The sequence below is a fragment of the Hemitrygon akajei genome, chromosome 7, assembly GCF_048418815.1.
Source record: "Hemitrygon akajei chromosome 7, sHemAka1.3, whole genome shotgun sequence".
NCBI lineage: Eukaryota > Metazoa > Chordata > Chondrichthyes > Myliobatiformes > Dasyatidae > Hemitrygon > Hemitrygon akajei.
In genome coordinates, this window is record NC_133130.1 from 179,825,597 (window position 1) to 179,852,279 (window position 26,683).

A 26,683-nucleotide genomic window follows, 5' to 3' on the forward strand; every position below is an offset into this window, starting at 1 on the left:
GACCCGAACACTATAAGATCATCCAGGTACACCAATACCTCAAGCAAGTTCATGTCTCCAACAGTTTTCTCCATGACACATTGGAAAGTAGCTGGTGCTAATCATTGAAATTTTTCCTGAAAGGGGTGTGCTCTATCACTTGGATGGTGTGGTAAGTACTCTTGGAAACAACCCATGTCAAACTCGTCAGTAGAAAAGACATCCTCAAATTTTAATGTCTTCTCTGTGAGTCTCTCCTTTTCCAACGCTTGGGTACCGGGAAGTCACCAAAGTTGAATGACTTGGCTGTCAATTTTCCTGATCCAGAAGATTGTCTCTCCCCCAGCTAGACATTATGGTCACGGGGAAAAGATGTACTATCGGCATCCTTTGCCTGAGGGTGACCTCCCTCTCCGAGGTGTTCCTAACAATCACTGTCATCCTGTTTACCTACATAGCTGACGGTTTCTGCAGTTCAGGCCTCACCAGTACCCCAGCAGGTACGTGTGACTGCTCTTTGTGGTCCCCCAGAGCATCCACCAGGAGGGCCTCAGTATCAGGCGTTTTAGGAAATTTGGAAATTTAGGAAATCCTGTCACCCTAGCTACTTCCCCAGGCTGTAACACGACAGGTTTGGGCTGGCTGTACCACACAGTTCCTCGTTTGTGATCATCAGCCAGCCTTGGACATGCACACATTTTCTCAAAAACAGCTCTGAACACTGGGTGAATGGACAAGGTTTTCAGAAAACTCTCTCCAATTCTCCCCTTGCAGGTTCCCACTAGCCTTTTCACAATAGGAGTGAATGGAGGCTTCACCCTCCTCAGCCGAGTCCAGATAAACCAACACCAACATATCAAGGACCTCAGCTACTCCAAAACTCGTTTTGGAAAAAATCTGTTTCCAAAAACTCCAGCTTCAACAACAAGTAACCATCATATGGGTAGTCATCAGTATTAAGGCCTCAAAGCTCCGAGTGATTTCTAAATTACCAGTTGTAGAACTGTTACTCTGCTGTACAGATCTAGCCTGAAAACCTGCGCCAAGTATGGCTCTAGCATAAATACCTTCTATCCATATGGACACACTGGAGCTTGGCCACACTAAGCCTTCAGGAATAGGGTTTCACACTTGGATGTGTCCCTTGATAGATTGATTGGAATGTGTTCCCCCCAAGATGCCATTCCCACGCTGAGTCTCTCCAAAGTTTCCTGACTTTCTCTTCCGTTTCAGTAACCGTTGGTTCACTTTCCAAAGGTTTTCCTGTTCTTCACACTCCTGCTTGAAATGCCTATCCTCATCACAGTTGTAACAGAAAATACCGGTCACTCCCCTGGTCAGGGGACCCCACTCAGTAGCAACTCTCTGCTTAGTATGTCCCACCAGTGGGTCCAGCTCCCTATTGGCCTTGGTGGCAGCACCAGCTGATATCAACGGAGATACCTCAGTTCTAAAATCTTTCACAAAATCCTGCAAAGCCCCTGCTTGTGTGCCATCAGGGGTCGCTTCAACAACAGAGGTTCCTACTGAAGACTTGGCCCTGCTGACAGAGGCCACCCGTTCCTCCATCACCTTTTCCTCCCCTCTTACTTCCCTGATCAGCTCAACAAACGAGGGAGGGAGACACATCCATCCTATGAGACATTTGGAGTTTTAAAGCAAGCATGTCACATGACTGTGCGCCCTTCGCCACTTGGTCCATCCTTGATTGATTCATATCAGCCTATGGAATGGCCCTTTATTGGTGCAAGCAAAGCAGCTGCCTCTCTAGCCGAAAAATGTAGGCAGACAATTTCTCCCCTTTCTCCTGGAGCATGCCTCTGAATCTCATTATAAGCTCCGTTGGTCTGCCCCTTGTGCCAAAAACATTTTCTAACGTTTGCATGTAGCCCGGGGAAGTGCCAAATGGGTTCTCTGCCTTCACAAGGACCTCATCACCTCAGCAGCCGGAGCTTTCAGACTCTCTACCTGTCCCTGTCTTTTCATATTATCTGAGCACTGCTACTCACCCAGCAACTGAGATGTCTGCTCTGTCCAAGTCTCACATTCCTCCTTCCCCTTGGGGTGGACTTCAGTCCTGAGAACATTCTCAGCCTACAATAACTTTGGCTCTCCTCTGGTGCACTTTGGCAGGGAGGTAATTGCCAAAACCAACTCGGAGATTTCACCACCCGCTGAGGGACCTTTCACATCAGACAGCTCCTTCCCCTCACTCCACAGAAATGAAAGCAACTTGTCTTTAAAGTCTCTGTCCTCAGCTGCAGGAAACTTGTCTTCAAATTCTTCACCCTCAGTTATACTCCCCCCTTCTCTAAAAGCATGGACAGCCCACAGCCCCTCTTCTCCAGGTGCATCAAATCGTACCAGGCAGATCTACTCCCATCACGTCCTTGCCAGTCTGGACCAACACAATATCCTTACCAGCCAATTGATCAAAACACCATTCAACAGGGGTAACTTTCCCTAATATTTAACGGTACTTAAAACCATAATCAACAATTCGTCTAGGCTATGGATATCCACCCTGCTCAGAACACAAGCATTAGTTACAGGTAATCTCTTTGAATTGTGCCAAAGCCTCTGTGGCATCCATAATAAAGTATCTTAATCCTTTCCTGGGCACTAGTTTAAACACACAAACCACTTCATCAATTCTTACAGCAAATGCACAGGATCAGTGAATCAGATGCCAGACGAGCCCCCACAATGAAACCCCTTTTTACCAGGGGTCTCTGGAAATACAGCTGGTTAGCCCCTCGCTGATGCCAATGGGCTCCATGGTGAGAAAATCACCTTTCCCAAACTCCATATGACTTGGGTCCCAACAGTGGGAAAGCCAGGATATTTCAACCACCTGCACCCCTATCTGAGTGAATACTATGTAAATTCTTCCCACTTGCAATTACCCATCGGCAAAAAATAACAGATCATACACTGCATACAATTATAAGCAAGGTGTATTTATGAATGTCAACTTAATCAAAGTTATTAAAGAAGAAAGAAAAAAAAGAAAAAGAAAAAGGCCCAATATAATTTTAAAAGTCAAATGTGCATTGAGTTGGAGCTCAGATCTTTCAAAAGCTGGAGGTGTCCATGCATTCACGGCACCAACTCCTATTCACCGATCACCAACAGAACTTTCCATCTTGTACTCCATCAAATCACGCATTCTGGTTGAATCGAATCCTACCACCAATTCTCTTGATCTTCTTCTCCTTCCACCCCTTTAGTGTCCGTCACAGAAACCTCTCCACCCAGCATTCTCTAGAACCTTTCCCAATTCCACCACCCTGATTGGCTGACCTGACATTCCTGAGCTGAACATCACAACCTCTTATCTTTAACGGTAACCCAAACACAGTAAAACACAGTTTCTACAGAAAGCTATTAAATGAAATACCCCACAGCATTAGCAGTAAATGCTTAACCAGGATATTACAATAGTATTTGAGCTATACCTAGCCACATAGTCATGGGTATAGAGGGAGTAGAGCAGTGGGCTAAGCACACTCCCCTGAGCTGTGCCAGTGTTGATCATCAGGAAGGAAGAGATATGATCACCAATCTGCAATTCATCCTGCCACATTTACAGTACCACTAACATACAACAGCCAAAGGAAATTTTCATATCCTGTTTGCCATTTTGTTAATACACTAACCAAAAAAATTCATGCTAGATTGCTCGTGCTGTCACTTTGGATCTGCATGTATGGATCTTGTACACTCCCTCTTTGACAGGGTGGGGTTCCTTCCACATTACAAAGACCCCATTCTGGCACAACTCATGTACAGTAGGTGGACACAGGGATATTCCGGGAAAGTTAATGGGCATGTGTTGCTGGGAGGCACGATAGCGTGGTGGTTAGCATAATGACGCCAGCAATCCGAGTTCAATTCTGCTGCTGTCAGTAAGGAGTTTCTATATTCTCCCCGTGGCCACATGGGCTCCAGTTTCTTCCCACATTCTAAAGACGTACGGGTTAGTAGGTGAATTGATCGCATAGATGTAATTGGGCAGAGTGGGATCATTGGGCCAGTAGGGCCTGTTACTGTGCTATATCTCTAAATGAAATTTTTTAAAAAACTTAAAATGTGAGAGAATAAATTATGAGGAAATGGGACTGTTCTGAGATCTGGCATAGAATTGATGGGCCGAACAGACCTCTTCTAAGTCATGGGAAATGGGAATATGAAAATAAGGTACGGTGGCAGGAACAAGTTACTGTGCAATGAAAAGATCGCGCCTACAACAAATCTGCCATATTTTACATTAGAACATAAGAACATAAGAGATAGGAGCAGGAGTAGGCCAATCGGCCCCTCAAGCCTGCTCCGCCATTCAACAAGATCATGGCTGATCCAATCTTAACTCTAGTTTTCACCGAATCCCACAAGGCAAGATACAAGATTTTGTATCTTATGGAGAGGATGTTTCCTATAGTGGAGGTGTCTAGGACCAGAGGGCAGAGACTCAGAATAGTAAAAATGTCCCTTTAGAATAGAGATGAGGAGGAATTTCCTTAGACAGACGTTGGTGAATTTGTGGAATTCTTTGCCACTGTGGAGGCCAAGTCATTGGGTATTTAAAGAGGAGATTCTTGATTAGTAAAGGCATTAAAGGTTATGGAGAGAAGGCAGGAGAATGATGTTGAGAGCTAAGAAATCAGCCATGATGGAATAGTGGAGCAGGGAACAGACTTGATGGGCCAAATGGCCTAATTCTGCTCCTACAGTATGTCTAATAAACATGCAATCAGGGGAAATTTTCCCAAAAGGTCAAAGTCACTTATTGTCATATGTTCAAGTGCATGAAAAACGGTTGCAGCTGCATTGCAGGCACATAGCATTTGAGTTGCAATGTCACTAGCACAGCAAATCTCTTATCAGGCATTGATGCACAATGAGCACAGCAAAGCTTCCCAGTATATTTCAGATGCCACTTATACACTGTAAGCAAGGGAAATGTCTCCTGTGCAACAGTTCCCAGCCTGGTTATGCTACAGATGCCTACCATTGACCGAGGGGACTGGGGACCCCAGGTTGGCAACCCCTGCTCTTCCGTGTTTCCGGTATCACTATAGCACATATGTCAAACTCAAGGCCCGCGGGCCAAATCCGGCCCGCGGTGGAATTATCTTTGGCCCGCGAGATAATATCTAATTACTATTAAAGCTGGCCCCAGTAATCGAAGCGCCTATGGCGTATGATATGGCTAATGCTGAGTTTATTCAGGTACCAGGTTTTCAGGGTTTTTAGTGTTTATTCGGCAGTCTTCTTCATAAGAAACGGAATTTGTAAAGTGAAACACTTTGTAGTTATAGCAGAGACTGAGACACATGAGAGCAGGCTGAAAAAACAGAGGCAACGAAAGCTGCGTTCGCACGCGTCCGACTGATCCGGCCCGCATGAAGCTGCATTTTGCTCAATCCGGCCCGTGACCTAAAATGAGTTTGACACCCCTGCACTATAGCATAGCAACTAGCGCACATCTTCCCATTTGGTTTACAATGTCATATACAATGAGCAGAGCAAATTTTACTGGTGTATTTAATAAACAGTGGACAGAATAAATCTTTCTGGCATGTTTATGGTGCCTGTTAGATACATGGCAACGGCATCAAGTCTTCATGAGGCATTTACTGTGTCAATTGGGCATAGTGACCAAAGCAAACATCCCTGGAGTGCTAACGATAATACTAACATGCAATGGCCTTGTCATGATTACAATGTTATAAAGTCACAACAATCAGTTATTTCAGGTTTACAACAATGTTAAAATGCTATGGTCAGGGCAAATCTTGCTACGGGTAACTGAGTTAAGCAGATTATTATCTCTTTACCTTGACAAGCATAAAAATAAATAAAACAGAAACCACAACCCCCAATGGGTTAAAGGGAAACTCCTTAGAGAAATTTAATGAAATCAGATGTCTTGGCTAACGGTCAGAGACAAGCATTAGCGGCTAACTACACTCACATAGCAAAAACAGACGGCACACTCTAAGTAGGCAGTGAGACTGAGAGTTCAGAAAAGAGTTAGAAAACGTTACTTTAAAGATCCTCACAGAAGCAGAAAGTGACCTTGTCGCTTGCGAAGGCATTCGATAGTTCTCAGGAAGTGATTCAATGCAGTAGGCAGAAGGGGAGCTGCTGCTAATGCACTGGGAGATGTTGTAAAAGTCTCTGAGTGAGTGACAGAGAAGTCTGCTTCTTTTTTCTTCATAACAGTGCATCTACCGTCCTTCACCTCCTTTCCAAATGAGAGAAAACCTCTAACAGGAGTCAACATGAGCCTGAAGAAACTGAGTAAGTCACAAATGTTTACTATAAAAGCTGAGAAGGGCAACGTTGTGCAGATAAATGTCTCGAGCTCTTGTGCAATGGTTAACTGTCAGAAAGTTTAAAGGGAGAGATACTTGAATATAAGTTGTGTGTGGACCTTGTGATGTTATTCTTCAAACTCATTTGTGAGGTCTTTGTCTATGTGTCTGTGAGAGAGTCATAATGTTGATATAGGGAGTGTGAATAAGAGAACCGTGTATCTGTATGTGCTTTTGAGAACCAATGAAGCATGTGAGAATAGGGTATATTAATGATAAGTATTAGCAAGAGAGAGCAGTTGTACCCCGTGTGAGAAAGAGAGGTAGAATTAAGTGTATGAGAATGGGGGGTTTAAGTGTTTTGTATATGAGCAAGAGTACTTTGCATTTGTACGAGTCAGAATGATAGGTATGTGGGGAAGGAGGGGTGTAGGCAGTAGTATTTTAGGAGTGGTCTGGTTTTTTCAGATGTGCTTTTTGAAAAAAACAATTCATTACATCACTGAGCTATTTGGCAACAGTCTCCCTGAAAAGAGAACTCGGCTCTCATCTCTCTTTTTGTCAGATGAATCAGCTGTGACATTGCAAAGATGCAGGAAACTTTAAAATGGCGCATATTTTGTGGTTTAAGTGGTAATTAAAAACCGCTGGGCTTCTCAACATTATTTTGGTATTATTAGCTGTGAATACAGTGTACTGCTGATCTTGACGATGCATGAAAGAGACTTTTGCAAGGATTGAAATTTAGTTTAAAAATGCACTGGTAATTATTGACCTTATTTATGTAGGGTGAGTCAGAAAATACCTATTAAGATATTAACTACCTGCTTCATCTTCAATGTAATCATCAGAAGGGGGTTATAATCATATTGAGAAGCACACTTAGCTTTAGTTGAGAGCCTTTTACAAATTAACCATTCCTCCTCCTTCGCTAGCATTTTGTGTAGACTAAGCCTTTAAATTCTTCACAAATGTACTTCCTTCATGAGGAAGCACTTGAAGAAAAGGAAGGGTAGTACACCAGCACAGAGGTTAATGCTGCTATTTCACTGCTATACAGATCCAGGTTCCTTTCTCTCACCTGGGGTGCTATCTATGTGGAGTTTCCCTTTCTCTCCATCACTGGGAATTCTAGTTACTTCCCATATAACAAAGATGAGCTGGTAAATTAATTGGCTCCATATAGCCACTCCTGTATCTAACAAAGTGGCCACTTAATGTATATTGTGATCTTCTGTGCCGCTGCCCTCCCTCCACAGCAGATCTGATCACAACCTGGCCCTGCTAACACCCAGGTACATGCCTCTAGTCCAGCGGCAGCCTGTGTCAACAAGGATTATAAGGAGGTGGACTCAGGATGTTAATGAGGCACTGCAGGAATGCTTTCAGAGGACCGACTGGGATGTGTTATGCTGGCCACACAGGGAGGACGTTAACAAGATGACTGATTGTATCACAGACTATATATCAGATTCTATGAGAACACCATCTTGCCAGCCAGGACTGTACGCTGCTTCTACAGCAACAAGCGCTGGATCACCAGTGACCTGAAAGAACTTTTGAATATGAAGAAGAAAGCCTTCAGGTCTGGAGACAGACAAGTACTGAAGTGAGTACAGAGTGAACTGAGGGTAAAGCTGAGGAAGTGTAAAGCTCAAGTACAAGTTCCAGCAGAACAGCATAAGGGACGTGTGGTTGGACATGAATCAGATCACTGGCTTCAAGGTTAAGGAAAGAAAGATTGAGGGCTGCCTTGATAGGGCCAAACAATTGAACTTGTTTATCAACAGGTTCAGGACGGGACCTCCTGCTGTCCTCTTCCCCACTTGCCCAAACCACATACCCTCCCTGCCCTGAGAAGCCTTCTCCCTCCACTTTGGTGAGTGCTTGTGTTCCAAACCCCCAACTTTGGAGCATCCTGCCTCCATGGGGATAACCACCCTCCCTCACCTGACTGACTGCAGGTCAGGTTAAGAGGCAGCTGGAGAGATTATATCAAGGGAAGGCAGCTGGAGAGATTATATCAAGGGAAGGCTGCTGGACCAGACGGTATCAGCCCCAGGGTAGGCCTGTGCAAGGCAGCTCTCTGGTATTTTGCAGCACCTTTACAATCAGAGTCTGAGTCAGGAAAAGATACCAGTGCTATGGAAGACTTCCTGTTTGGTTCCTGTACCCAAGAAGGTGATGCCATCTGAACTTAAAGATTACAGACCAGTTTCCCTCACATCTCACGTGATTAAGATGCTGGAGAGGCTGGTCCTGACTTACTTTGGACTGCAGGTGAGATCTTCATTGGACCTTCTATGGTTTACCTACAACTTCATGTGGGAGTCTACCGGTTGCAGAGAGCCCACTCCCACCTGGAAGATGCTGATGGTATTGTGAGAATCACATTTTTTGATTTCTCTACTGCCTTCAATACAATCCAGCCACTTCTTCTGAGCGAGAAGTTGAAACGGATGGGCAAGACAAATCCACTATCTCTTGGATTACTATCTGACAGATAGACCCCAGTCTGAACGGCTGGGTAGTTCTCTGTCTGAGATGGAGGTGAATGGCACTGGAGTGCCACAAGGGACTGTCCTGTCTCTTGCTTCTGTTCACATTGTACACCTCAGACTTTCAGTACAAATCTGAGTCTTATCACTTGCAGAAGTTCGCTGGTGTCTCTGCAGTGGTTGGGTGTATCAGAGATGGGCAAGAATCGGAGCTTAGAGGACTGGTGGACAAGTTTGTGGAAGAAATCACCTGTTCATGAATGTGGCCAAAACAAGAGAGATGGACATTGATTTTAGGAGGAAGAGAACTGTGCCAAGTTCTGTATACATTCTGTGAGAAGAGGTTGTGAAGGTGGAGGAGTACAAACATGTGGCTGTTCACCTTGACAACAGGCTTGACTGGAAAACCAACACAAAGGCTGTTTACAAGAAGGGGATGAGCAGACTCTATTTTCTCAGGAAGCTGAGATCCTTCGATGTGTGCAGCGGGATGCTGGAGATCTTTTACCAGTCTGCTGTAGCGAGTGCAGTTTTCTTTGCTGCTTTATGTTGTGGAGGCAGCATCGGTGCTGGTGATGCAAAAAGATCATCAGAAACTCATCAGAGAGGCTGGATCCATCCTTGGCTACAACCCCGACACTTTTGAGTTAGTGATGGAGAGGAGGTCACTAAACAAACTGTTATCCATCATGGACAAACTGACACACCCTCTCCACGACCTACTGAATAAGCAGCTGAGCACCCTTTCAAACAGGCTCATTCAGCTCTGCTGTCACAAGGATTGTTACAGAAAATCTTTCCTACCTAACGCGACAAGCATAAACAACAGTTCATCCCTGTGCAACAGGAGAACACACATCATAGTACAATAGCCTCTTCTTTATTATTTTGTGCATTATTGCAGATTGGTAAAATATTATTGTGTATATTATTATTCTGTACTTTATTGTTAGTATTATTATATTCATTATTATTGCTAAGTGTATTTTTTAAATGTTGCTGCTGTAACAAAATAATTTCACACTCAGGATCAATAAAGTACTTATTGTTATTATTATTATAGCCCATCCACTTCAAGGTTTTACATGTTGTGCAATCAAAGATGCCATTTTTTGCTTCACTGTTGGAATGCATGGTTATTTGAGTTACTGTCATCTTCCTGTAGTCTTGAACCAGTCTGACCATTTTCCTCTGAACTCTCTCATTAACAAGAAATTTTCACCCACAGAACTGCCGCTCACTGGATGTTTTCTGTTTTTATACTATTCTCTGTAAACTTGAGAGATTGTTTTGTGTGAAAATCCCAGGAGATCAGAAGTTTCTGAGATACTCAAATCACTCCACCTGGTACCAACAATCATTCCACATTCGAAGTTACATAAATCACATTTTTCCCCCATTCTGATGTTTGGTTTCAAGAACAACTGAACCTCTTGACCATGTCTGCATGCTTTTATGCGCTGAGTTGCTGCCACGAGATTGGCTGATTAGATATTTGCATTAACGAGGCATGCATGTGCATCTAATAAAGTGGCCACAGAATGTAAATGAGAGAGAATAAGTTGTAGGGTCTCGAAGTCTGGTGTGAATGCCACTACACCACCGGCAAGCTAGAATTAATGCAAATGAGGGCTTAAAGTTTGATGCAGACCCAGTTGGCTGAAAGGCTTTGATCTATGCTGTATGAATAAGACTATAAAACCATAAAATATAGGAGCAGAATTAGGCCATTTGGCCCATCAAGTCTTATCTGCTATATCATCATGGCTGATCCATTTTCTTCTCTGCCCCATATCCTACATTCTCCCCGTATCCCTTCATGCCCTGACCATTGAAGAATCTATCAACCTCTACATTAAATATACATAAAGACCTCCACAACAACTGGTGGCAACGTATTCCACAGATTCACCTCTCTCTAGCTAAAGAAATCCCTCCTCATCTCCATTCTAAAATGATGCCCTTTCAGAATAGACTGGATTCCTCCTACAGCCACTGCAGAAGGAATCCAATCTGGAACATTCACTAATACACTGTACTGAATAACCAATGCATATGACCCAACTCACTAGCAGAGTGAGTAAACTATGGATCATATTTCATAAACCGTATACCCCTGAGGACTTTATTATACCTGATCACTATGCTTCTAAATATGGGAAATTAAATGGCCTGCAGTGGTATCTGAGTTTCCCATTTACCTTCCCATCCATGTTTTAAACTACACCTCCATGGGCAGAGTCATATCAGTTGCAGCTTGCCTCTGTGATCTTTATTTCCAAAACTGAATTCTCTAAGGTTGGAAGTAGATGCTCGGACCCAATTAGCCTCGATAGAATTCAGTGCTGAGAAATTGCTGCTGCACTCTGAAGTATGAGCTTTGAAAATAAATAATTTGGAGCTACAGAGAGATACAGCCTGGCAGCAGACCCTTCGGCCCATCAAGTGTGTGCAGACCATCAACCACCCACTTAGACTAATTCTGTACGTCCCATTCTCTCTACAATTCTGGTTGGTCCTGCAAAATGGGGAATGCACAGCAATGATTTTTCATGCAGCAGAAAATAACCTAATGCTAACAAATAAAATTCTCAAGTTGCCCTACACAGGAGTTCTCATCCTTTTTTATGCCATGGAGCCTTACCATTAAGCAAGGGATCCATAGACCCCGGGTTGGGAATCACTGCTCTGGTGCATGGCTGATTATATTTTATTAACTTGGGAACTGCAGATGTACACTCAGTGGCCACTTTATTAGGTAGCCCTGTACAGCTGCTCATTAACGCAAATATCTAATCAGTGATAACAACTTAATGCCTACAAGCAGGCAGACATGGTCAAGGAGTTCAGTTGTTGTTCAGACCAATCATTAGGATGGGGGAGAAAAATGATCCAAGTGACTTTGACCGTGGAAATATTTGTTGGTGTCAGACAGGGTGGTTTGAGTATCTCAGAAACTGCTGATCTTCTGGGATTTTCACGCACAAAAGTCTCTAGGGTTTATAGAGAATGGTGAGAGAAACAAAACACATCCAGTGAGCAGCAGTTCTATGGGTGAAAATGCCTTGTTAATGACCATACTGGTTGAAGCTGATGAGAAGGTGATAGTAACTCAAGTAACCATACATTGCAACTTTGGTGTACAGAGGGGCATCTCTCAACACATCAAACCTTGAAGTGGGTTGGTTACAGCAGCAGGAGACCACAAGCACACAACTCAGTGGCCACTTTACTAGTGCAGGAGGTATTTGCATCCACTGTCAGCTGGAGAAGCCTTACAGGAGAAATAGACCATAGGACGCAGAGGAAATCAATATGAAGCCTGCAGCACTTGAGACAGAATGTCAATACTACACCAACCTACTGCAAATTTTAATGGCAACCTGCATGATGTGGATGTTTGGTGGTTTCCAGCTGAATTGTCAGTCTTTCATTGAACTGTAGGACAAACGTTCAGGTCTGATAATCAATAAGCATAAACTGTGGTAATCAGTTTTATTCTTTCTCACTGTCTAATAAACAATTATCTTTCTCCAGGTTTAACCAGTAGCATACCAAGCAAACAAGGGGTGCTGCTAATGGAACTAGTAACTAGTAATAGTGGAATTAATAATGAGACCATTCAACGCATTGCACTTTTTCATTGAGTACTGAATTTGACCATGGCTAATCTACACTGTAACTCCATTTTCTTGCCTTTTCTCCAATGTCCCATGATCCACTTAATCAACAAAAATGTAGCATAATATAAAACAGTAGAAGGCAGTCTTAAGGGCCCCAAGCCTATTCCACCATTATGGTTAATCCATCTCATATCTTTCCATTTGCGCCCAGCACCCATGACCTTTTGCTTAAGGGCCCCAAGCCTATTCCACCACTATGGGTATTCCATTTCAGATTTTTCTGTTTGCCCCAAGCACCATGCCCTTTGCTTTGATTACGTTTAAAGTCCAAAGCAAATTAATTGTCTCCAGCCTTTAGAAACCAGGCATCATCATCCTGCTGCGGTAGAGAATTTCAAAGATTCAAAAAGCCCTCAGCTGAGAAATTTCTGCTGCAAATTATTATCCCCTTACCCTGAGATCAGAACTGTGATTAAAAAGATGGCATGAAGACATCAGAAGGAGGAGCTGGAGTAGGCCTGCTGGCTCCTTGAGCCAGTTCTGCCATTAAGAACATGGCTGATCTAATCTTGGCCTCGTGACTCTCTGAAAGAAGTAATTTTCCCCTCTATCTGAAAGTTGATGCACTACTCTGAAAGCATGCCCCTTAGCTCTAGAATATCCCACTAAGGAAAATTCCCCTCAGAATTCCATGTTACAATAGGATAAACTCTCATCCTCCGATAATGTAATGAGTAAAAGCCCTCCTCTTTTCATACATCGAGCCTTCATCCCATGAATTGACTTAGTGAACCTTCTGCTCCGTCATATCATCTATTTATCCTGACTTTCTCTTTTCTGTTCACCAGTCCCCTATCTATTTCAATACTTCACTCTTTCCATCCATAGCCGTTTGAGAAATCTCATCTAACAACAGTACAGAAGGCTATTGATTCCATTGGAAGCATTCTATCTCCCAACAAAACAATCACATTAGTCCCTTTTCCCTTCTGTTTACTTCCTTTCATTTCCGCTCACACACACGCCCATCAACTCTCCTTTGTTTCTTTTTTTTGCCATGAACCTACATTAAGAGGTCATTTATAGCAACCAATAGACCACCCACCCAAAGGAGAACATCATACTTGAATCAAGTGATCATATTACTGCTACAAATACAAAAAAATTTTTTAGGACAGAGGCAAAATCTACTGATAGTGTATGAATAAACTGCCATGTACAGAAGCTGCTTGCTGTGCCTCAAGTTTGCCTCTGGATTGGAGATGCCAATCTTTCTGCATTGCCCTGGAGTCTTCAGGATTTAAAGATTAATCTGGTGGAAGCTGACATATGCAATCGGGGGGAGAAAAACAGGAAATTTTTAAAAAGCGTTCCCTATAATTTCTGTGAGCATTTCAATTTATTGGTTGTAATCAAAATCCAAAATGGGGCAAAAGATTTGAGTGATTATCTGGACTAATCCAGTGGGAGAAAGAACAGGTTATCATCAGGATTGGGAAAGTGGTGCCCAGTCAAGATGGGATATCAGTGTGGCACAGGATCACAGTATAGGGTTCTCCTGCTACTGGACCGGGAGAGACCGGGTGGGTGAGGAAGCACTCAATTATTATAGTAGAGTATCATCCCATGGGGCCACATGAATGGCAACAGTTCTAGTGGATTTAAGGAATGTAACACTACTTATTGCATTGGCTAAATGAAAGCATGAAAAGGCATATTTTTCATTTAATCTTGTAAATGATTTTTATTATGAAGTTTTATTTTTATATTTTTAAAAACTCTGCACAGAGTGCAAACAAGGTTAAGATCAAATTTGTGTTCACTGTGCTGTAAACAGCTTTAATGTTGCCCCACTGTACAACTCCCACATTTCTGTTATGACTTGGGTAAAGAAAAAATGCTTAATTTCCCTGTGAGCTCTGACTTCATTATCTGAGGAAACAGTCATTCTGTATCCATCATATTCAATTCTTTCAAGGTATTAAGCTATTAATTTAGATGCTTATTCCAAGAGGCAACAGAGATAATTATAGGAAAAAGACACATCTAAAGCATTAAGTATATTCCTTTATTACACGGCTTAGAATAGCTCTTGAAGTCCTGGGATTGCAAAACTGTCTTGCCAAGAAGGTTAACTTAAACCGGTGCTATCCAGATTATCTAAACACTTGTACTGAAATAAATTGTTTATGGTTGGAGTTAAACCTAGACTTGTCACATAAAAGGTTTGATAGATGACCTATGCACTTATTTGATAACCTATGACAATGTGGGTGAAACTATGGTTGGATCTGTCCTTAGGAGTTTAAACAGATGGAATAGCTAGCAGAGGAAATTTTATTGCCTGAGAGAAAAATAGCATTTTTACTTAAAGGAGCTGACCACTCGAGCTATACTTCTCCAGACACCCACAGCCCTCTGCTACATTTCTACAACTTCAGGAAGCATCACAAGTGACATTAAACTTCATTTAATTTTCATATCCAGTCCTATATAGTTTCCAGTAAAATGCATGGTAGTGAATTAAAGTGGAAATCCCTGGTTTGCTTCGTATTTTCTGGTCTTTGGTGCTAAGGGTTATTTACAGGCTGCAAGAGATTGTGTCTGTACTATTCTGACATTTGATTGTTTAGCGAGAGCTTTTCCACTCCTCTTACACAGAACACTTCGAAAATTTGTCCTGCCACATTGGCTTCAAGCACCGCTCATTTTCAAGCTTAACCAGCTTTCTGCTGCCACAAAAACTAATCGGTTTATGATTCGCTTCACAATGCCAAAAGTCTTTTATTTCATAAACTCTAACTGTTTACAGGAGTTTATTGTGAGGGAATGTACTTTCCTGATACTTGAATCAATGGTGAAACATGGCTCGATTTGAATGTGAATAAAGCAGGTCAAATCACATTTACAGCCTATTTTTGCACGCCTTCTTTTCCACGAACAATTCTAACCCCTTCTATGTAATGACCTTCTGCAATCACCAGATGAGAAATGGAAAAAAATGAACTCCTAACTGGAAAGCATGTCTCACTTTAAGGGCTGCAGATCACATTGAAAGAATGTTCAAAGCAATATCTGAGACAATTGTACTTCAGATTTTTTTACAAAGTTGTCTGTTTCCTTACTGCAGACCAGTGCACACTGGAGGGGTGATGTCCTGGGCAGATCTCCTGAGGGGTCACTATGTCACTGCCCATTATGGTGCTGGACAGTGATGAAGGTCCTCCATCTCTGGTGGTGTTCAGAGTTTCCTTCATCATGTCAGTAGTTTCCTCTCCGTTTTCACTGCTGTCAGTCATACAAGTCCCAGGTGGAGACTCAGGAATACCATCACACGCAGATATAAAAGGTTTTAAATTGCTGTTTCCATAACAATTTTGCTTTACCAGTCAGGGTGGTTAGCTCTGAGCTGAACCCCTGAACCTGGAGGACCATTGGACCACTCTTAGTCTGGCCTCTACCCTTTGACCTGTTTGGCATGGGTGACCCTACCAAAAGCCAAAGCACGAAGCCCTGACTTCAGCCAACATAGCTGTCCGGGTCACTGAGGCACACAAGCCTCCAAACCCAATGGCAAGGTTATGGTCCTCTTGGAGGTGAGGGGCCACTGTGGATGGAAGGAAGTGCAAAGAGGCACCAAGCCTAAATGATCCACATTTCCCTGAGAGTCACTGAGATTGTCAGGCATCTGTCATTCCGGATGAGTCAGGTCCCTGCAGAATAAGGCAAAGCACCTTGTGCAGAGACAAGAAACAGAAAACTGTTAATCTGGCATAGGTGGGATTTCAGCAGTGCTGGATTGGCAAGCCTTCCAGACTTCATTTTACAGCTCAACAATCCTTACTGTTGCACAGTTTGATATTAAATATTCCAGTGTATAAATTAAATGAAAGGAAGCGTGAAATCCAGGAGTCCGTGATTGGGACGGGAGCATGGGAACTGGGATCTGGGTGAGTGGAAAGGAGCACAGGAACTGAGACACCAGTCAGTAGGAACCATTGCTGAGAATGCCTGCAGGAAAATGAATCTCGGGGTTGTATATGGTGACATATATGTATTCGGTAAATAAAATTTACTTTGAACTTTGAGAAAAAGTTGACTGTCAAGCCTGATGCTGAACCATTGGGAATTCTGAGTTATGGGGTACTGGTCTATTGGAACTTTATTAAAATTAGTGACAATTAGAATAGAATCAAATTGTTATGGCAGAGAACAAGAACATTTGGCACATCAAATTCAAGCTAACTCCTGTGCAGCAATCAATTCAATCCCATTCTATAGGTTTCAACAGGTGCATTTAATGTCAGAGAAACGTATACATATACATCCTGAAATTCTTTTTCTTTGCAAACATCCATGAAAACAGGAGTGTCCCAAAGAATGAAAGGCAGTTAAACGTTAGAACCCCAAAGCCCCCCCCCCACCCCAGGCTCTCCCTCCCACCACAAACAGCAGCAAGGCAACAACCTCCCCTCATCAGCAAAAATGCATCAGCAGCCTCCACCGAGCACTCAAACGTGCTTGCAGTGCCCCAAAGACTAATCGTTCACCTAGTAATTCAACACACCACAGCCCCCTCTCTCTCCCTAATAAGGGAAAAAGAGGTGTCCCCATTTCACAGCGAGAGGGAAGATATAACAAATAACTCACTGATTTATGGTGTTAAAAGTCTGTTGAGCTCAATGCCTAGAGAATCAGCCCCGGAAGGGCTCAGGTCTCTGGATACACAGCCGGGAGCTAACCCACTACTCCCGATGTTCCATGTTCTCCCGTGATGTCTCAGTCAGGGATATTGGCCTTGAATCCGCCCGTCTCCGAAGCCACAAAAATCCAGCACCCTGAAGGCGTGCTAGACTTCCAGGCCGCGTGCTTGGGAACCAAAAAGTGGCCGGTCGTGAGGCCCTGGGAGTGGGTCCCATTCCTGCAATGAACTGAAGTTAAAGTGTAACTTCAGGTCAGGGTCTTCAAAAGAACCTTGAAAAGGAAAAAAAAAGTATCAAAAATGGAAATAGAGCCGTTTCTGAAGATGCAAGCAAAGGAGTCGCCGTTTAGTGCCAACTTGACTGTAGTCCACCCTCCCAGGCCCTTTCCCCTCAGTCCCTCAAATTATTTTTGTTCATGTGCTTTCTAACTCCTGTTTGGAAGCCCTGATAATGATGTTTCCACCAGCTTTGCAGGAAGTGAGTTCTAGAACCTCACTACTCTGTACAATAAAGCTTTTTCCTCACATTCCCTCTGTATCTTTTGCCCTTTACTTTGATCCCATCTTTCTCCCACTACGTTGGGTGATTTCACAGCACCTCAAATATAAGAAGGCTGGAGAAGCTTCTGGAAGTTCTGGAAGTTGCAAAGAGAGTTCTCCTTATCCATGGAAAATATGGTCAGGGTGGCAGCTTACACCACATCTCATATGGTTCTATACTGACAGGGCTTATTAAGATTGTACAATTTGTCAGCATTTCAATAGCTGGAAAACCATGGGCAATGCACCTGTTATTTTCTTGAACTGGGCTTGTGGGGTGAAGCTGCACACCAGCAGTGTGAACATATCACTGGTGGGTTTATTTGCAGTTTAAGTTACCCCAAAGTCACTTTGCACTGCACCTCCAGAGGTCATTTTCACCAGCATAAAATGGTAAGACACCAGCTCAGCACCTCACTAAATGCATCCCCTGTCAGCTGTTTCCTTGGCAAGAGAAATAATGTGTTTAATGGACAACTGTGTTAATGTCCCTGATTTGTATGATAGTCTGAACTTACAATAATCACAAATGTGTATTCACACTTTTTCACATGGAATATCCAAGACCTTAACATCCAGTTTGCATTGAATAACAGGCCACATTGTGAAATGTCATCTCCAAACATATTTTGGAAAGATTTTCCAAACCAGTGTAATAAAAATGGAATTTACCTTATTCAGTCAAGGCTTTGGTCATGGGACTATTTGAGTTGGCTGTTTTGTTTTCCTCTCTTTATTGTATCTGGCCGTCCCTGTCAGTGAGTTTTCGGGTTGGCATGCATCAACTATTGGACAGTCTAATCCATCACGATGAAAAAAAAAGAGAAATACTTGCCATTATGTGTTAGATATCAAAAGCCATTTAGAGGTAGCAGAGGGGAAAATGGCAGCCAGGGTGCATAGCATGATCCCACAGATAGATTATGAGTATAAAATTTGTGCTGTTGAAGAGGGGCAATAGATAACATTGCCCAAGACAATGGGACAAGTCCAGACCTGGAGCATTTAGTGTAGGACAATCGGTCATAGTTAAACCTGCAGACTCAGAACTGTGAAACTCAGTCAAAAATCACCTTTACTAGTTGAGCCAAGCAAGCTGAACGTAAGAAAGAAGAATCGGAGCAGGGCAAGTGTCCTCTTGCTCTTACTGATCTTCAAGCTATCCCCTCCTCCTTTAATTCCCTATGTATCTTGATTCTCTCATGCAAGTTGGGTAAATGACTTACTCTAATTCTGCACTTCCCTGTAGAAAGACAGCTGGTATGGCATTGGGAAACTTAGCAGGGTACGACAGGAATTCTTTTCTGAGGCACAATTAAGGAAGCTGTTAATTCTTAGCAACACACACAACATGCTGGTGGAACTCAGCAGGTCAAGCAGCATCTATGGAAAGTTGACACCACTGCCCAAAACATTGACTGGTTCTTCTTTGCCACAGATGCTGCCTGGCCTACTGAGTTCCTCCAGCATCTTATGTGTTTTGCTTTTGATTTCCAACATCTGTAGACTTTCTCATGTTTCTGATTAGCTGTTAATTCTTGGTCATCGTTTTGCCCTCAATGGTTCTGATTCTTCTTGACTACAGTTCCAGGAGCACCACACGTAGAGTCTCATGTTCTTCATGTACAAGCACAATTTACACCAAACTAATCCAGTTCTCACTCAAAAGCATATTGGATAATCATCAGAAACTAGAACTCTTTGTGGCAATTTCTCCCCTTAATGACTAATGCTGAGTTCAATTGCAAAGCCCAACCAAAATCAGCTGGCTCCACTATCTAACTAAATGGAAATAACTCTGACCAATGACCTCACAAAGTCATCAAAGGACCAAATGATGCAATTTTTCTTTAGCGCCTTGCGGTCCTTTGAAGGAAATAATCCTTTTCTTCTCACACACACACAGTCTATTGTTACAAAGATGGCACTAACAATGGTGCTGTTATCCTGGCTACAGCTCTGAGAGGGAGAGTTGAGCAGTTTGAAAGAAGAATCTCTTACTTTGTCTGTCTTACTTCCTCTCACACATGCAGCTAAAGGAGGCCATGTGAAGATATGTATGGAGAGCGTAATTTAATATCTAAATTGTCAACCCTGTAATTTTCAGGACTTGGGCCTCGTAGTGCACCTTCCAATTAGAAAAAAAATCTTTTCAAGATGGAAAATGGAAGGCTAAAGCTTTCATTACTAGCAGGATGTTTTCAACAGCAGTCCATTTTTCTCTATCACTCCCTCTTGAATGAGTTCAGTATTTTCAAAAGGCATGAAAGATAGCAATCTTTGCTCAATAGAATTAACTATTTCTGTATTGACTGGCCAAAACCACAATACCCTTAGTTTATAAGTATCTAGGAATAGCTTCTGCTGAGATGAAGTCGGTTCAGCAAACCAGAAAGATCTATTTCCTTTTGTGCTCTTTAAGCTCAGCCAATTGTAGCTCTGTGGCTTTCCTTCATTCTGTCCTCTATTACTGAAATGTTCTATACTGCCGCCCCATAGAGAATGAGGCCTACAGCATGGACAGTGGTCCTTCAGCCCATTGAAGCCATACCAAAGGTCCAATGCCCACTGTATTCCTTCCACATTCCCTTCAATTCCACACAGATTCTGCTACTCACCAACATGCAAAGTATGATTAATCTTCAAACAAGAGAAAATCTGCAGATGCTGGAAATCCAAACAACACACACAAAATGCTGGAGGAACTCAGCAGGCCAGGCAGCATCTATGGAAAGGAGTATAGCCAATGTTTTAGAATGAGATCCTTCATCAGAACCTGATGAAAGATCTCAGCCTGAAACATCAACAGTACTCTTTTCCATAGATGCTGCCTGGCCTGGTGAGCTCCTCCAGCACTTTGGGTGTGTTGCTACGATTTATCTTGGTGGCTGTCCATCATGTCCAACGATGACAGGAAACCTGTGCCGGACAGTTTATAAAATGGAAAAACTGTTGCATTGGGACAGTTCCACTCTCTCAGCCCTGGAAATCCAGGTCCAGTGGTACGAACAAGTGTCACAAACTGGGGTCATCCTCAGTTGCAGTGGATGACCATGACATCTTCTGTGTCCTGTCATGCCCTTCCATCTTTGCGGAGCATTGCGTTACTGCTTTCCTGACCATTGGATCTCGCAGTAGATTCTCATCTGCCCAATCTGCCAGGGCTGACTTCACATGCTGGGACAGGTGTGTCCCTATCTCACTGCGGTATGAGGCCTGCCGTCTACCCTCACCTGCTTTAGCCCACCTGTCGAGGCAGTGTACCAGGGTGTGGCCACTGCCGTGTGCCAACAGCTACTTGGAGCCACAGGTGAGAGCTGAGTGTCTGATAGGGACCAAAGGTGAGTGACAAACCCCTTCATAGGAGGTGCTACCCCATCCTAGACACCCCGGTACAATTTATTATGGTTAATTAACCCATAAAAGTTGTGATGTCAGGGGAAACGAGAGCACCTGGAGTAAATCTCTATGATCACTGAGAGGATGTGTATGCACCACGTAGACAGCACCAGAGGCCACAGTTTTACCTAGGTCGCTGGGGCTATTAGGCAGCAGCAACAACTATACTACTGTGCTGCAATAAAATAACAGAGCATGACACATTTCAATGGGGTAGACGTGTCAGGTCCATGAACACAAGAGATTCTGCAGATGCTGGAAATCTTGTGCAACACACAAAGTGCTGGAGGAACTCAGCAAGTCAGGCAGCATCTACGGAGACAAGTAAATGTTTCGAGCTGAGACCCTTCAACAGTACTGGAAAAGAAGAGGGTAGAAGCCAGAAAAAGAAAGTGGGGAGGAGTGCTGCAAGGGAAGGGGTACGAGCTAGCAGCTGATAGGTGAGACCAGGTGAGGGGGGTAATAAAGTAAGAAGATGCGAGATGATATTTATTTTTATTATGTATTTAAAGATACAGTGCAGAACAGGTCCTTCCACTTCAACATGCTGCACCGCCCAGCAACCTATCTAACATGAGCCTAATCACAGGACAATTTACATCTTTGTAAATTGTAACTAGTACATCTTTGGACTGTGGTAGGAAACCAGAGTACCCGGAGGAAACCCGGGAGGGGGAGTCAAGAACACCCAGAGGAAACCCACACGTTCACGGGGAGATCATACAAACTCCTTACAGATGGCGGCAGACTTGAACTTCAAACTTCCCGAGTTGCAACAGTGTCAGTCTCACCGCTACACTACCAGGATGGAAGAGGTCAAGGGCTGAAGAAGGAATCTGATAGGAGAGGACAGTGGACCATGTAAGAAATGGGAGGAGGAGGGGAACCAAAGGGAGGTGATGGGCAGATGAGGAGAAGGGGTGAGTGGGCAACCATAATAAAGAACAGGAAAAGAGAGAAGTGGGGGGAGAGATTACCAATAGTTAGAGAAATGATGTTTATGCCATCAGGTAGGAGACTACCTGGAAAGAATATGAGATACTGTTCCTCCAACTTGAGCGTGCAGTAGAGAAGGCCGTGGACAGACATGTCTTAACAGGAGCAACACACGTCAGGACGAAGGGTCTTAGCCCAAAACATCGACAGTGCTTCTCCCTATAGATGCTGCCTGGCCTGTTGCGTTCCACCAGCATTTTGTATGTGTTGCTTGAATTTCCAGCATCTGCAGATTTCCTCATGTATGTCTTGATAGGAATGGGATGTCCACCTGAATGGGTAGCCATCAGCTGATACTGGCCCTTGCAGCAGACATTCAATCACACACTTATTTTAGCCTGACACTTCAGTACAGCCCTGAGGTAAGTACTGCACTGTTGGAGGTGTGATCTTTCGGATATTAAAACAAATCGGGTTTTTTTGTGTGGAAAAGTTCACAGGGCACCCCTTCGATGAAAACACAGAGTCCTAGAAAATCTAATAAGTAGCAAGATACTAGTTTATAGAGATTCTTTGTTAGACCGTTTGCGGGAAAAAAAAAGGATCATGCGCTTACTTTATTGTCCGTAAAATTTGCGATCTGCCTTCCAGCTCCGAGCTTAGAGCTGAGTTGGCTTCCCAAGGCGGTTGCTACCTCACTGGCTCATGTGGACAGTGTGGACGTTACCCACAACAGATGAGCGGCTTCAGCATAACGTTGTGCTGGACCAATCGCATGAACTTGGCTGAAGCCCACGGACTTCACTGCCGAGACTCGGCTTTAGATAGGTGCGTTTTAATTAAATAATTCAGCCTTTCGGCTCCATCTTCGCTCCAATCGTGACCGTTAGTCTCAATCTCTCGTCAGCTCCTGACCGCAGTGATTGATGGCTGCCCGATTTCGCCTCCACTCCACCCTGGGGTCTCGCCACTCCCTGCCCCTTGCACTCTCCAGCTTGGCCTTCACCACCACCGTTCTCACACGGTCTTAACCTTTGCGCCCACCACACCCCCGACGCTAGCTTGGGCTTCGCCCTCGCCCCCGCCATTTATCCACCTCCGCTGCCGTCTCCAGCCACAGATCGAAGCTACGACTGAAAAATTTCCGCTCGTTCCACACCAAACGGGTCAGGTCTGTTGTACGGGTCTGGTCTCGAGTCCAGTCGGGTTTTGCGGCGTATGGCGCAACTGGCGCCAAAGAACACCTGGGTCTGGATTTTTGTTGTCCCGGGCAACACGACTACTCGGGCCCACTTCACCAATACAGATTATCTGGTCCTAATCTATCTGTGGGGTCTTGGTATTATACACTGACTGCCATTCCCCCCCCCCCCCCTCCTTATTACTTCAAAGTGGCTTTTTGATGTCCAACACATACTGGCAAGTATTTGTTTTTTCAGCCTATGCTGGGTTGGATTATTCAATCCAGGTCTACCCTTTAGAGAGCGTGGTTATTTACACCATCATGCCCATGCTGGCCATTTAAACTCAAGTGGCTGCTTTTTACACGTTATAGTCAATAGGCTATGAACTATGAAAAGCATCATAATCCCATGCATCTTATTCTCTGAGAACTGGGGTGGAAAGAATTCAGGAGTGTCTTAATTATTGCACTCCCTCTTAAAGCTGTTGAGATTCACCCACCAAAGCTAACTTGACACAATTGTATTGGAAGTATTTCAAAACTGAGAGCCCAAGTGAATACTTTTCTTTGAAAGGTTGACTGTTTTTAAGGTGGAAAGCCGATTTCCTTTACTTTGATAACACTCTTGCGAAGTGTTGAGGTCGAGTAACAACAGAAAATGCTGGAGGAGCTCAGCAGGTCAGGTATCTATGGAAAGGAATAAACAGTCAATGTTTCAGGCTGAGATCTTTCAGTCCTGATTGTGGATCTTGGCCTAAACATTGACTGTTTATTCCTTTCCATAAAGCTGCCTCGCCTGCTGAGTTCATCCAGCATTTTGTATGTGTAACTCTGGATTTCCAGCATCTGCAAAATCTCTTAAGCTTATTAAGTTTTGATGCAGTTTCTATTACTTTATGCCCCTTAAGTTGTTACTACTCTCAAGATTTCTATCCTACAGAAATTAGAAGTTTGCAGAGAAGTTATCTCAGCAACAGTAGATGAGAAATATCCCACTGTAAAGTTGTTTTTGTCTTCTTATGTAATATGATAAAGATGGATTGTTTCAGGAATCCAATGCCACAGTAAGCTTTTATGTTCAGTTTAGGCTCTTTAAAATGTACTGTATCACTATAAATGGTTCCCATTTATATTACACAAAGTAATCTGTAGCTTTTCTTTCATATCAGCGGTGCAAATTTGTATAAGTGAGTGGCTTAATTTATTTGGGGTTGGAGGGGAAGCTCATAGATATTTCTAACTGTGGCTGCAGATCCTCTACATTCCATTCCATCAAAGGAAAGTCGCATCATGGCACAGAGCCTCAGAGGCTTACTGTGTCTGCCCTGGATTTCTATTTCACAGAGTTGCCAACATATTACAAACTTTGAAATCTTTGCTAAATATCCACAAGCCTTTCAGATCACCAGTTCTGTCTTCTTGTATATTTGTGATTTTAATTGCTCTTTTATTGTAGCCATGCCATGAGTTCTGGTTTCCCCAATTCCCACTCATCCTCTTGCAATTTACTCTTTACAATTTATCACTTTGCCACACTTTTGCTTAGCAGTGCCGTTGTGTCATTATAAGATGATATGATACTGACCAAGTCCTGCAAAGTACCCTGAGATGGTTTTGCTACATGAAGGCACTATATAAATAAGGCTGTTATGTTGATCCACTGAAAAGCCGATTGTTACATTTGATAGATATTTGCCTTGTGTAAATTGCCCTGAGTGTAGGTGGGATTCGGGGAGAATTGATGGGAATGTAAGCCGGCTGGTGGTGAAGTGGCATCTGTACTGGACTTTGAGATGAGTTGGCTCGGTTCGAGTCCAACTAGCTCCTTACATGCTTTCCATCTGTGCTGGGTTGAGTATCAGGTTAGCAACTCGGATCTCGTAAAAGAACATAAATGGGTAAAGAAATGGCAAGGTTCTGTCCGATGCACCACAGGCATGCAGAGGAACAACAACAACAAACAAACAAACAATGGGAATGTGGACATGATAAAATGAAATTATTAAAGAAAATGGGCGCATGATGGTCGGGGCGTAATCAGTGGGCTGATGGGTTGCTTTCATTGCTGTCTTGACTTTATGACTGAAATTCAGAATGGTGATGCCCACCTGATGATATAAAATGCTTCTCCAAGGATCGTCACCTTGTTGTGGTGGAGAGGCTTGTGAGTTCAGAGATCCCAACAGTGATGTCATTTGGCACTTAGTTCCCGGTAGGTCACCCATGGCGGTAAGGTCAAGGGGGAGATTCCAACCAAGACCACAGAGCTGGAGCTGGCTGAAGAGGATGACACAAAACATCTCTGACTGGTTTGGTGGGGGGGGGGGGGGGGGGTGCTACTGCACAGGTTCAAAATATGTTGCAGAGATTTGTAAGCTTAGTCAGCTCTGACATGACACTAGTCTTCTTAGTGAAGACACTAGTCTTCTTCTGGGACATGGTGTGGTGCCCACCATTAAGGACCCCCATCACCCAGTTCATGCCTTGTTCTCATTGCTTCCATCAGGAAGGGGATACAGAAGCCTGAAGGCACACACTCAACAATTCGGAACCAGCTTCTTCTACTCTGCCATCTGATTTCTGAATGGACATTGAATCCATGAACATTACCTCACTACTTTTTAACTTTTATTTTAGCACTCACTTAATGGCAGTGAAGGTAGAGAAAGGCAGCAGCAGTGAAGGGTCCCCAGTCATCTTGCACTCCAGACCACTGGACCCTGACCCTGATCTGTCAAGAACCCTGTGGTGGCTGCCCATCCACCAGCCTCCCTACGTTAAACAAAGTCACACGCAGGAGTCTGCATTAAGGGAATCTGCCCTAACATCTTGTGGTAATCAGCGGGTCATGAAGGGGGTAGGAGTGTGCTCTACAGCCACTTGAAGATCCAGCAACAGACAACCCTTTGGAGACTTGACTCCAGCGATCACATTACTACTACTAATACAAAATGGTTTTTAGGACAGAGGCAAAATCTACTGATAGTGTATGAATAAACTGCCATGTACAGAAGCTGCTTACTGTGCCTCAAGTTTGCCTTTGCATTGGAGATGCCAATCTTTTTGCATTGCCCTGGAGTCTTCAAGATTTAAGGATTAATATGGTGTAAACTGACATAAGCAATCGGGGGGAGAAAATGGGATGTTTTTTAAAGTGCCCTATAATTTTTGTGAGCACTTTAATTTATTGGTTGTAATCAAAATCAAATGTGGGGCAAAAGACTGACTGATGATGTGGACTAATCCAGTGGGAGAAAGAACAGGTTATCGACTGGACTGGGAAAATGGTGCTCAGCCAGGATGGGACACTGGCCTGGCGGTTGGAGACTGAAGTCAGTAAACCTTAAGGAATGAATGCAAGCAGGGTTGGCAATCCTGGGAGGGAATAGTTACAGCAAATCATAAACACAAGGGATTCTGCATATGCTGGAGATCCAGAGTAACACTTACAAATGCTGGAGGAACTCAGCAGGTCAGGCAGCATCTATTGAAAGGAATAGAGT

At 43.5% G+C, this 26,683-nt stretch overlaps 1 protein-coding gene across 2 annotated transcripts in view; it reads left to right on the top strand.

Moving 5' to 3' along the window:
* The window catches only part of LOC140731238 (SH2 domain-containing protein 3C-like), a 203,935-nt gene that overhangs the window by 41,363 nt on the left and 135,889 nt on the right, over positions 1–26,683 (top strand). The window contains exon 3 of one of the 2 annotated variants that reach the window (XM_073052766.1): positions 6,208–6,285. In XM_073052766.1, coding sequence (XP_072908867.1) covers positions 6,208–6,285 — 78 coding nt within the window. Of the gene's footprint in view, positions 1–6,007; positions 6,286–26,683 lie in introns of those variants that run through there. The other variant, XM_073052767.1, reaches the window with a different exon arrangement.